The sequence below is a fragment of the Pelodiscus sinensis genome, chromosome Z (genome assembly GCF_052426305.1).
Source record: "Pelodiscus sinensis isolate ZL-2025 chromosome Z, ASM5242630v1, whole genome shotgun sequence".
In the NCBI taxonomy this organism is placed as follows: Eukaryota; Metazoa; Chordata; order Testudines; family Trionychidae; genus Pelodiscus; species Pelodiscus sinensis.
The window spans coordinates 37,079,904-37,093,089 of NC_143085.1; the positions used below are offsets into that span (position 1 = coordinate 37,079,904).

General features: G+C 55.2%; 1 protein-coding gene across 1 annotated transcript; it reads left to right on the forward strand.

Annotated features, from left to right (window-relative positions):
* Window positions 1-9,882: 9,882 nt before the first annotated feature.
* CRYBA4 (crystallin beta A4) lies at window positions 9,883-12,989 on the forward strand (the record flags this gene model as incomplete). The annotated part of the gene is made up of 4 exons (XM_075897767.2): window positions 9,883-10,196; window positions 11,227-11,368; window positions 12,034-12,176; window positions 12,731-12,989. Coding segments are annotated over 4 exons (747 nt in total), but the record flags the coding sequence as incomplete, so codon positions are not given.
* Between the last annotated feature and the right edge of the window lie 197 nt (window positions 12,990-13,186).

Genomic DNA, 13,186 nt, shown 5'->3' on the forward strand with positions numbered 1-13,186 from the left:
ATGATTACCTATGTCATTTCATATGCCATTTTAAAATATTGTTACAACATGGACTTTCTTTAATTCTTCTGGAACTTCCCAGGTGCTCCAAGACTTATGAATAATAGATATTTATGGCCCAGAGAATTCCTCAGCCAGCTCTTAAAAACTCTTGAACACAAGTTGTCTCTGCTTAATTTAATATGTCCTATATTAGTAGCTTCTGCTTAACCTTTCTTGCTTACTGTTGGAATGAAACATATTTAATCGTCATACGATATTACATTGTGATAAGTTGGAGAATTTCCATCTGATGTGCTGATCAAGCCAGTGATAACCACCTTCCTGCCTTCTGGGCCTCCCCACCACCCTGTCCTGATGGGCCAGCAGCTTTGCTCTCCCTCCGCCAGGGCACAGAGTTGGCCTTACTGCCCCAAAACAGAGCAACACAGATGCTGAAGCACTCAGATCTGGGCAATTGAAAGCACACAAGAACCCAACTCCTAAGGACCAAACCCTGAAATAAATCCTTTGTATTCTGTAGAAAAGTTTTACACACAGAAAGCTCATAAGTTTGCCCTCTTTATCAATGAAAGAGAAATGTTCCCAGGGATTGCTCTTCCACTCGCATAACAATAATTTACATTAGACTTGATAATAAACAAAAGTGGTTTTATTAGTACTAGAAGAGTTACTCAGTGCTGCTCGAGTCCTTCATTCAACTAATTTTTGTTTTTTGGAAAATAAAATGAAAATGTCCAGGCTTCATTTAATTCATGGCTCTGGGGTGGGGCTGAGAACCAAGGGTTCAATGTTCAGGCTGCTCCAGGGTGAAAGAACTATCCTAGTCCTCTGTCACCGCAGCAGCTTGGGGCCAGGTGAGAAGCACCTCTCCATGGCTGCTGCAGCTTCAGTGAGCATAGCCAGGGGAGGGGCATACGTGCCCCAACTGTGGTAGGTCCAGGTTCGTTTGCCCCTGCACTCCCCAGCCAGAGTGAGGAATGCAGCAAACTCGGCACTTTCCCCTCACTCCCTGATGCAGGAGAACAGCCAGCAGTGTTCGCTATGAATTGGAGGGTGGGGAATCTGCAGCCCCCCTGCCTTCCCTAAAGGCACCTGGGGGGGATGGAAGGCTCATGGCTAGGGCAGTCCTGGACAGAGGAAGCACCCCAAGCCAACCCCTTCACCTGCCTGGTAACTCTGTCTCTTTTCTGTGTGGTTTTCTGAGAAACAATCCCATTCCAGGCACATCCCATTTTCCTGTCACAACTAACCCTGATCTTGCTTTAAGTTAGGACAAGAGGAAGCTGTGTACCAAATTTGATGGTTCTAGCTCTTACTGTTGAGAAGGAGTTCTTGAACAAACAGATAGACAGATAAATTATCTCAGAAATATAGTAGATAAAAAGTAGGATTTAAGTGAATGCAAATGGAACCAGACAGATCAAAGTAAGATACTAAACCAAAATAAACAAATCATGTCAGTTAATCCTAATGTACAAAAAAACTTGTAATATGCCAATTCTTACCCTAAACTGTTGTTCTAAACATTTATTTCACAAGCTAAGCAGCCTCCTAGCTGGATCCTTTCCTCTGTTCAGTCTTAGATGTTTCTAGAAGACATCTTGGGTAGTAAGTTGGGGGGAAAGGGGTCTCCTGGTGTTTGGCCACTCCCCCTATTTTTTGGTTCCTCCCTTTATACTCCTTTTGCCTGAGGTGGGAATTCTTTGTGCTCAGTTCAATTTTTTCTCACTTTGAGTGGAAAAGTACCAGATCCAAAGCGAGTTTCAGCATCAGGTATCATGGTCACATGTCTTTGTAGGACCAGCCACAGTTTGTGCTTCCAGGACAAACAAAAACCATTCACAGGTCATTGACTTAATCACTGAACCATTAAATTCCTCAAATATCACTAATGGCTTTTACTAGAATACCTAGACTAATCAAACAGGTTTCCACTTACTATTTCTAACTTCACATACAAGAAAGATACACACACAGAAATAAGATACACAGACTCAGTGTATTACAATTTTTAAAATGACTTGCTACATTACCCATTTTGCATACAGTGTCTTCGAGTTATGCATATCCACATTCAAAAGCCAATTTTCATAAATCATGGGGCCCATGACATACATCATCTGGATTTTTCCCAAATATAGAGGAGAAATATATCTTGAACACACCTGCCCTTTCTGCATGATTATTGACAATTCTGTCATTTCCAACTCAAAATGGAGCAATGCCATTATAAGGGTTTTTATTATTACTAATATACTTAAAACTTTATTTATATTATCCCTTTATTTATATTATTTATATTATCTCCTGTTGGCCATGGATTTTCTTTGTGTCTTTTAGCTTCCCTTAAAGATGTGCTACAATTTCTAGCTTCTAATTTACATTCTTTCCTATCAATTTCCCTTTTTCTATTTGTTATATATTTTTATATTTTCTAAGCTGCTTTCACTTCTCTTCTAAACTGGGATGCTTAACCACTGTGGCCTTCATTCTCAACTGTGGGAGTGTGGCTTTTGGGGCATCTAGTAAAATGTTCATAAACAGTTTCCATGTATCAGTTATATTTTGCTGTTTAAATTCTCTCTCCCAGCTGATTTGACCTATAATAGTTTTCAGCTTGGTGAAAATGGCTCATTTAAAACACCAAATATATGCCTTTCTGGTTTGGACTTTATTCTGTTTGCACATCACAAATGCAAATAATTCATGATTATTTGCTCCTAAGCAACCACCGACTTTTAGTTCTGTGGTCAGTTCCTCCTAGTCTGTCAAAACCTGGTCTAATATAGAATTCCTGGCTGTTAGATGGGACACTTTTTGAGTTAGGAAAAGGTCATCTATGAGTTTTAGCAGTTCCAAGGATGTTTTAGTCCTGGCACCATGTGACTTCCAGCATCTGTCACTCAAATTAAACTCCCCCCATTGTGAGGCAGGTTTTTCCCTACACAGTGCAGATATGTGTATCAGGAGGCTGCCATCCTGTTCCCAAATGTGGTTTGGGGTCTGTAGTAGACACCAACTCATACCTTGGCTCATGCTTTATCTGTTAGGACATTGATCTGTAAACATTCTAAGTGGTTTCCTTTTGACTTATCAGTGACTTAGAAAGAGGCCATGCCATTTTTGACAGAGTGGTCCTCCCCGCCTCCGCCCGCTATCTGCTGTCCACTCTCTCCTTCCTAAATAGGTGATGGCCATTGATTTGGACATTCCAGTCTGGCAAACCATCCCAGCAGCTTTCTGTACGACCAGCTAGATCAAACCTATGCTCATAAACAAGCAATTCCAATTCCTCTTGCTTGTTATCCAGGCTCCTAGCACTGGAGTGTAGAAGCAAGTAAGGAATTTCTGCTCTTCACATCCTCCAGTTCTTTGATTAACTTTGTTCTCAACATCTAGATTTTGTGCTCACTGAGGGATCATATCTTCCCTCTTCTTACCCTCCCCTTTTGCTATTAGTTTAATGCTCCTGACTGCTTCAGCCAATCTGTCCTGAGGAGATTGGTCTGCCTTCTACTGAGGGAATGTCATCCAAACTGGGCAGCCCACAGACCCCCTTCTCTATAGAACAGAGTTTCTTAAACTTCTTAAGACTGAGGTACACCAAACAATACTTTTTTTTCATGAAAAACACCAAGGATTTTTTGTTGAGTAAAATAAAAAGTTGGGGGGAAAAGGGCTGGGGGGGGGGGGGGGAATTATTGAGAGGAAAAAAAAAGGGCCAGGGGAAAGTTATTGAGCAAAAAAAGAAAAATGGTTGTCTGCCCCTTTAAGAGCAGCCATGTTGAACACTATTGTTCTCCATGACACACCGCCGACTGCCTCGTGGCACACTGGTGTGCCACGGAACAGTTTAAGAAACACTGCTATAGAAGATGGACGGATGTTCCACAAAACCCAAACTCTACAACTCTTTCCTAGCCAGTGATTTACTTCCAAAATCTGCTCCCTATAGGACAGTTTGGGGAGGCTGCCCCAGGCCCTGCGCTTTGGACCACCTCTCCCCTCCCACCACCCCGCAGTGGCTGCCTCAACAACCCTAAAGGGTGGGGTCAGGGGATTACTTGGGGGGATGGTGAAAGAACGTGTCCACTTTTCCAAAAAAAATTCTGGAAAAGCAGATGCATTCTTTGGATGTGGCATAGCTTTTCCGGGATACCCAGAAAAGCTAGACATAGCCCTAGCTACCACCTGTAGAATTGGACCTAGAAGAAAGCCCTCTTGCTCTCCAAACACCCTTTGAGATTCTTTGTGAGCTGCTTACGTTCATGGTTTTCGACATGGATGGTGGGTAGTGTAGGCAAAGGAAGGCATTGCCTTCTCAAAATTGCCCATGCTACCACCATCCAGGAGGGCTTGGCTTCCCGGCTCTCTGGCTGGTTGGGAAGGGTGGGGCATGGGGGAAACTAAGGTGTCTTAGGATGTTCAGGGAGGTGGGGGCAGTAACCTGGAGTGGGGGCCAGCCTTGGTGGAGTCTCAAGAGGACGGGGCAGAGCAGGGCTTGCCTTCCCCCGCTGGATGTTCACTCACCACCCACGGTGCTCAAGTTCACCTAGCAAGTGACTCTGTGTATCAAATCTCTCTACTTATCTGTACTCAGCTCAACCCTCACCCCCAGAGCCCAAGTGCACTGAAAAGAAATGCCCACCATTACAGTGGGAAATAGGGCACAGAGTAACCTGAGCTTGCATTAAACATCGGGGCTTGTTTGAACCTGGCACAATCCAATCCTGAAGGAGGACTTGCCCCAGGCCCCGCGATCCAGAGCCACCTGGCATCCCGATGGAGCACAAAGGCAAGCAGCATGCAGAGCTCCTGCTGAGTGAGATGGTTGCTCCTAGAACAAGCTAGCCCAAAATGTGCACCCTCCTGATCTGTTTGTTCCTGTACCCACATTTTCCCTTTCTCCATTTACCATGTCCTGCACTGCACAACATCCAGGCTTTGTGAGTGTCCTCCCCACTGGAGGGCAGTTGGCCTCACTCCTGAGGAATGTTCCCTCTAATCTTTTCCATCCATGTGTGGAATAATTTATGTGCACCAAACCATGTGCCAATGTGCACCACCAGTAGAAAAAAAAACCTAGCTGTGGGCGCTCTGCCAATCAGCTGGATGGCATTGGAATCTGTCCTGGACAGCTGCACAAGAGCCCAGCTCACAGGGAATCCTGCTGCAGGGGGTACTAATGCATAGGCTCGTGTGGCAGGAAGGGCTGACCAGCATGAGGTTGGGAAGCAGCCTGGAGTCAGGTAGGTCGCGCCTGTTCCAAGACTGTGGCCCTCAGAGTCTCCTGCTACCTGTCCTCCCGGCACTGAGAGGACACAGTCATGGGCTTCTCCTGTGCCGAGCTGGCACCATGCTACGCGGTGGTGAGACGCCCCTCCCCCCAGCCTGACTCAGGAGTTATGCTCCCTTCCCCCATCTCCGACTGTGCCACACCAGCCAGTGCATAGACACCTCCCAGAGGAGAGAACAGTCACAGCTCCACAGGAACAGCCTCTGGGAGGTCACCATTGGTGGGGCAGATGCTGGGGAGCCTGTCCCTTCCTCCAGGACAAGCCCCATGACTTCACCGCCTCCTTCGCCTGCACCCGGCTGCTTCCCACCCTGAGCGCCAGCGCCAAGGGAGACCTGTAAAGTGTAGGGAGCCAGTGCTGGGCAGGGAGCTAGAGAGACACGCCCAGGTTCTCCCTCCCAGCCACCTGCCCCCACTCATCCGGGAGAGGGAGGAGTTGCTGGCACTGGCTGGGACATGGCTGCCTCTGTGTGATGAATGCAGCTGTACCCCACACATCTGCTGGGTGTGCTGCCCTGTCCCCTCTAGTGGCACGGAGACCCCTTAGAGAGAAAAAGGAGTCTGCTCTACAGTCTTAGCTACCAGCCCACTGGCTGTTTGCTCCTACTGCAGAGGCTCATGCACTTATGTCCCAGGTTTGATGCTGCCTGTCGGTGTAATACAACCTCATAGGAAAGAGTGACGGAGGTGCTTTCCCACACTGGATGGGGCTACAAAGCAGGCCATGAGTGAGACCAGTGGCCCTCAGTTCTCCAGGAAGGCAGCACAAGGCAGAGCCGCTGTTTGCTGTCTGGAAGGAGGGTGAGTCCCTCAGGGGTGAATCCAGGGCAGTCTCTGGGGGGCATTGGAAGCACGATGCTGAGCCAAGAGCCTGATGCTGCTGGCCATGCTGTACCCTAGCTCTCTGCAGAACAGTCTTTGTTTCTGGCCAAGGTCCCTCCCTCCCCATGTGCTGAGCTAGGAGGTTCTCTAATGCTCTGCCTGTCTGGGTCCCTCTGGAGGCTATAAAAACCCAGCCACAGGCACTGTCAGCCAGGTTCCCTCCCTGGAGTCCAGCCACCCCTCACCCGGTAAGTACAGAGAGCAGCTGCCATTGGCCAGTGGTTGCTCTGGTGCTCTGGCTTGGAGCCGGAAGGGCAGGTGGGCACCCAAAGGGATGGGAGTTCTCCTGGGGGACTGGCAAGAAAGAGCAGCAGTTTGCTGAGGGGCCCAAAGACTCAGCAGGGTGTCTGTCCATAGGATCCCGCTAGTGGAAGCAGGACAGAGTGAAGCACCTGAGGCTTGGCCCTTCCGGAGCCACTGTGCCTGCTGCTATGTCCTCCCTGTGCTGGGAGAACAGGTAGCAGGAGACTCTGAGGGCCAGTGTCGCGGAACAGGCACTGCCCAGCACCCTGCAGGACACTCAGCCTGTACAGGCTCCATGTGCAGCTGGCAGTGACTGAAGAGGTGGCTGCGGAGGCTGGAGTGCCCAGCCCTGGCAGCTTGCTCACTGCCAGAGATAGAGAGTGTGTGTGTGTGCGCGTGTGTGTATGCACGCGCACAGCCTCTCTGCTGTGTCTTCAGCAACTCAGAGCCCTGTGGCTTGTCTGAGCTCAGGCTGTCCTGCGACATGGCGAAAGCACATGGACAGCAGCTCACCCATGTGGCAGGGCTCTGTGGATGATTGCCTCTGCCCCAGCTCCTGCTGGGTGTCCTAAGGGCATGGGGCTGTCTCTCTCTGGGTGTGCCCCTGTAGGAACCATCTTCTGCAAGGTTCCGAATCCTCCCAGAGGGAGGCTAAGTCCAGGCTGGCTGCAAAAAGTCCCAGTGGTTCCCCAGCTCTTCCAGCAGCTGCCAGGGTGGCGAGTGATCCAGAGGGAGCTGACAACAGACACAATTGTTTTGTAGGCAGCAGGAAACACTGTCATGGCTACACTACACAACTTTTAGCAACCTGACTGTGGTGCTCAAAGGCGTATGGTGTAGCTGCTGCTTGTTGGCAGGCGAGAGCTCTCTAGATGACAAAATACCACCCCACCCTTTGGAACAAGGGACAGAGCCTCTATGGGCAGGAGAGCACTCACATCAGTGTTTTTGGCAGCAAAGCCGTTGCCATGAGGGGTGTGGCTTTTAACGCCCCCGAATGACAGCAGTTTTGCCAACAAAGTGCCAGTGTCAACAAAGCCGAACCAGAGTCAGACCTAACAGCAGGCTGGGGGAGCGGAGCACTGAGGAGGCAGGGGCTGCTGGGGCCTGAGGTCTGGGTTAACTCCGCACAGCAGGAGGATCCCAGCTCCCCATCTCATCCTTGGGCCTTTTCCCTCCTTCTGCGAACACAGAAGTGTCTGCGGACAGTGAGAGTGAAGGACCCTGCCCAGCCTCTGCAGGGACTGCACCAATCCTTAGGCTGGGGCTTCTTGCTGCTTTCCATGTCCCCATGGGGGGCGTCACAAGCTGGCCAGGGGGCTGAGGTATGGGCTCAGACCCAGATGGGGAGGAGTTGCAGAAGGGAAGGCCCCTCTCATCAGGGCACCCAGGTATTTTGTCCTGCCTGGTGCGGGCACCCTGTTCACTGAAGCCAGTGCCGGCGATACCCACGCTGTCCGCGGGGCTGAGCATGAAGAACAGAGCGGCAAAGTCCAGCACTTTGTGTCAGCGCATCTGTGCTGAACCCTGGGCATGCTGGCAGCTTCCTGGCTCAAGGGGCTGTGGATCCCTGGCTCCCACCCTCATAGGCCCATGTGTCGTGAGGCTCTGGGTGAGGCTCGGATCCTGCCCTAGCAGGGGAGGAGATCCTGGCTTGGCTAGAAGCCCCTTGGCTTTGCAGAGCTGCTGGACATAGGTGAGAGACTCAGGCTGGAAACCTGGGCAGCGATGGAGAGGCAACAGTGCTGCCCGAGACCTGAACTAAGCAGAGCCTCGGCCTGGCACCAGGCAGAGACCAGCAGAGCCAGCTAGGGCTGGCCAGACTGGAGTCCCTCTCTCTTTTTGCGGCTCCGGGCTATGCAGAAGTGCCAGCTCCTGTGAAGGGTTCTCCCAGTGCCTGGCTGGGGCAGGAAGGAGCCCAACTCCTAGCAGAAAGTTGGTTCTGGTGAGAGCTGCAGGCCCAGGAAACGTGGGAAAGCACCCGGTGTCTGTGAGCGAGCACCACGGGGCTCTTGAGGCCTGTGCCACACCAGGTGATATCCATAGACCTCGTCTGTCCCCCGGGGCCCCTCATGCTGGAAGCTGGGTCCCAACAGGCTTCCCAGTAGCAGTGCTCAGCTCTGCCTGCACCGGGCTCTGCCCCAAACCCAGGCAGTGCTGCCAGCTGTCCCATGCGGCTGCCAAGGTAGCACGTAGGCTGCCCTCTAAACACGAGAGGCTCCCTGAAACTCCAGTTTGCCCTGCTTGCCTGTCGGAGGGCCAGCCCAGGTATGGGCATGGTCTGTATGGCAACCTGCAGATGGGAGGGCAGGCTGGTGGTTCCCAGCAGTGACAGGAGAAGGGCGGAGCAGCAGCTCCGTGCTGTAGGGCTAGAAGAGGGAGGGAGGGGGCAGCAGCTTCGTGGGGTGTCCTCGCCCCTCCAGACCAGCTCCCTGGGGATGGCTTCTCAGCCCGTGGCCATTGCCAACAGCACAGATTTGTGTAGAACAGCTTTTATCAAGCTGGTTCTCTCCTTTCCACTGCAGGACAGAGCCGTAATGAGCCAGCCCTGCCGGAAGTTCTCTGGCCTCTGTAAGGTATGGTTGGGTGTGGCAGGGTCTAGGGGGGAGCATCGCCGTGAGCTCATCTCAGACACAGCCGGGCGTGGGTGCAAGGCAGCCTGTGCCAGCTCCCAGAGTTTAGTCTGAAACCCCCTAGCCTGGAGGAGGCGGGGCTCCCCAGCTCTCAGCCTGCTGCGTGCCCGTGCAGATGGACAGCAGTCACCTTTCCCAGCACAGCATATCTGCCCTGCAGTGGCTGTCCCGGAGCCCTTGCCTGTCTCAGCTCGGTAGGACGGGGATTGGGGGGAGGCCAGGGCCTGGGAGGCACCTGGTGACAGGCACATGCAGTAGGTTTCAGGCAGAGGTGCTTTGTACTCTGTGCTCTGCAGCCAATGCACAGGCAGCTGGCTCCCTGCCTGGGATGCCTGGCCTGGGCATCTGCTGCCCTCTAGTGGATGCGACAGGTTTGGGCTCCATCCCGCTGCATCCAGCCAGCGTGGGGAGAATTCCCAGCAGTTGAGTGTGGCAGTCCGGCTAGTGGGGGCAGCGCCTGCAAGCCAGGCTGAGCAGTGCCACAGAAAGGCGCTGAGCCCAGTGACGTGCTCTTCCCGCTGCCGACAGGCCAAAGGCCACGAGCCAGACTCCCTGGGAGCTGCTGAGCCCATTGCAGCATGGCTGGCTGCAGGCAGGCCCAGCCCCACCTTCCCCACTTCCCCTCGCCCCTCTTCCTGGAGCAGCTACTCGCCCCAGCCCATCTCTCACAGCCTGGCTTACAGTGTGAATCCTCCTGCACCAGCAGAGCTAATCCCTTCCTGCTCCCATGCAGCTCTGCCCCACCCCTGGGGCTGAGGCCAAACATGGGGCAGGGAGCCTGGATGGAAGTAGAAAGCGCTCCCCTGTGTGCAGGGTCCTGGCTAACGCAAGTCATGGCTGGACCCTTGTCCATCTCGCTCCTCCTTGCACTTTGCCGGGCTGGGCGGGCGGGTGCGGGAGGAACTGCAGCAGGGTCTCTGTGGCCGGTGCCTGAGGGGATGTGAGCCAGAAGCTGCTCTAGGAGCCAGGGATCATTGCTCCACAGTGTCAGCACCCCTGACCCCCAGCTGTGCTCCTCAGATTGTGGTGTGGGACAAGGTGCTGTTCCAGGGCCGCGGGCAGGCGTTCACCGCCGAGTGCTACGACGTTGGGGCGTGCGGCTTCCGGATGGTTGGCTCCTGCAAGATTGAGAGTGGCGCGTGAGTCCCGGGACAGCCCTGCCCGGCTCTTCCTGGCTGTTGTCCCCCGCCATTATTCCCTGGAGAATGCTGCGTCCCAGGACTCCACCTGCCACAGGGAACGCTGGGAAACCCGCACTACCCATCGCCTTTCCTCCCTGGGAAGCTTAGCGTTTCCCCTCAGACACGGTTCTGCTTCCTGGAGTGTTGAAAACGCATCCCTGGGGGGCTGCCTGCCCCAGCCAAGCGGCCCCGCCGGCTGCCACAGAGCAGCACTCTGGAGGCTGCCATACACCTGGACCTCTAGCTCACTGGGGGTGCTAAGCTGTCAGTTGGCTCAACAGAGGCATAGGCAGATTGGGACTCATGGATGGGCCCCGATTTAGGGCAGGTGGGCAAGGACAGGAGGGCAGGGCAGAAGCCATCAGGGCCACCTCTCCCCACCTCCTGCACCCTGCGGACCAAGGGAGGAGGTGAAGAAAAATGCCCCCCCATGCTGCCAGCTCACCCAACATTACAGCTGGGATGTAGGGTTGGGGGCTTGCCCCCATCTGCCTGGCACTCCCTTTGGGGAGCAGGGTCGGGGCATGGGCCCTATCTAACCCCAATACTCAATCCTGCTCCCTGGCAAGAGAGCCTGGGGGGGAGGAGAAGAACAAGTCCCTAACCAGGTTCTGTGGCTGGAGCAGTGGACGAGCAAAGCAGAACAAGCCCCCACGGCCCAATCCCTTCTCTCTTGCTGGAGCGGTCAAGCCCTGTGCCCCGATACTGCTCCCAGCAGACCGGCTGAGCAGGGCAGGCTCTGGGCCAGGAGTAAAGCTGGGCCACCCATGCTGAGCCCCGTCCCCCCGATGAGCTGGCTGGGGAGTGGGCAGCAGGGCCTGGTGACCCAGAGCACAGACAGGGAGCCCGCATGCAGGTGGTGGGCACAGATGCCGAGCTGGCCAGCTAGCCATTCCACAGCCGGTTGCTGTGGCTGCTGGAGCACTGACAGCTGGGACCAGGGTGCCCTGAACTCCCTGGCCGACCTGGGTGCTGGCTTCCCCCGCAGGTGGGCAGGCTTTGAGCACGTGGGCTTCCAGGGGCAGCAGTTTGTTCTGGAGCAAGGCGAGTACCCTGGCTGGGAGGCCTGGAGCGGCAGCCATGCCTACCATGTGGAGAAGATGAGCTCCTTCCGCCCCATCGCCTGTGCTGTGAGTAGGGCTGGGGAGCTGCTCACAGCGCTGGCTGGGCCCTCCCCCTCTGCCCATACTCCCCCGCAGGCCGCGCTGGCCCTGTAGAGCTGCAGGCTGACCGGAGGGTCCCTGCCCCATGCGTGCTGCCCCCGGGAGTGCCAGTCAGAGCTCTGATGGCCTGAGTCTCGGCAGCCTGAGTCGCCTGCCACAGGCTTGGGCTGCAGGGAGTGGCCCGGCATACTCAGCCTCCCCCAGGAAGGGACATGGAGGCAGGGCTCTGGCTGCCTGGGGGGAGCCGGGCAGCCTTTCACTCCAGGGATTGGGTCCTGGCCTGGAGAGAGGAGATGTGAGAGTCACCTCGTGTGCACCCTGGTCCGCAAGAAACCACAGAGAGCGTCCTGATTCCTGGGATTTCTGCCCACCGCAAGCTGCCCGAGGTCTCCCGCTCTCTGAAGGGGTCCAGGCCTCAGTTAAATGGTGCCCTTTGAGATGCTCTGAGCCCCAGCCGGTTCCCAGCAGCAGCAGCCCACTTCTGCCGTCTCCTCCTCCGGGTGAAGCTGGGGCGGCTCTCCTCGGTGGGTGGAGCAGCGCGGGGATGGAGTGGCCCTGCTGAGTGGGCAGCCCCGGCATGGGCCCCAGGCAGTGTCCCCAGCCCACCTCAATCTCTCTGTCCCGCCCTGCAGAATCACCGGGACAGCAAGATGTCCATCTTCGAGTGGGAGAACTTCCTGGGGCGGAAAGGGGAGCTGAGTGATGACTACCCTTCGCTGCCGGCCATGGGCTGGGACAGCAGCGCGGTGAGCTCCTTCCGCGCTCACTCTGGCGCGTGAGTACCTCCCAGGGGCTGTGTCGCTGCGCCCCACGCTCACCTGAGGCCCAGCCCCGACACTGCACGACTGCAGCACTCCCCTAGCATGTAGCTGCCAGGCCCGGGGTGCCAGGGTTAGATGCTGAGGCTGGGGGGAGCCTGTCAGAACCTGATGGCCAAGGGCAAGTTCAGACCCCCCCACATAGGGTCACCTGTGGGCCATCAGGGGTGGGTGAAGGCCCAGCTGGGTAAGGCAAGCCCCAGCCCCGCCCCTTCTGCTCAAGGCTCCGCCCCATGGAACCAAGCCCCACCCACTCCAGCCCAATCCTTTCTAGCCACCTGAAGGGCCAGGGCTGCCGTGCTGCTGCCCTGGCTCCAGCCCCAGCCCTCCCCAGTGGCCAGGAAGCCAGGCTGCCATGCCATGGCCCCAGGTTGTGTCGGCAGTTTTGAGAAGGCAATGCCTTCCCTTGCCTGCGTGGCCTGCTGCCCATCTGTCTGCCTGACACCTGCCCTGCTCCCCTGAGGCTGGGCTTGGCTCGGAGGTAATGGCTTCTCCTGTGCTTCTTCCGCAGCTGGGTCTGCTCCCAGTTCCCTGGCTACCGGGGCTTCCAGTACATCCTGGAGAGCGACCGACACATGGGCGACTACAAGCACTGCCGGGAGTGGGGCTCCCATGCACAGACCCCCCAGGTCCAGTCCATCCGGAGGATCCAGCAGTGAGCACTGCCCCTCCTGCCTCTCAGTGTTGTACCCATGTTTGGCTGGGTCATGGCCCAGCAGCCCCAAGCTGTGTCAAAGCAAAGCTCAATAAAGATGCACTTGTCTCACCCAGACAGAGCCGGTAAGTCCAGCTTATTGCAGCTGGCTGCAGGCAGGGCACGAGCCCAGGACGACCCTCCTGGCATGAGGTCAGGCGCTGTGAGCAGCCTAGCTGGCTCTTTGTCCCTGACATGTTGGGCAGGAAGCAGTATCCCTCCCTCTCTCCAGCCCAGGCTGCCCACAGCAGCAGGCACAGGCCTGGAGGGCGG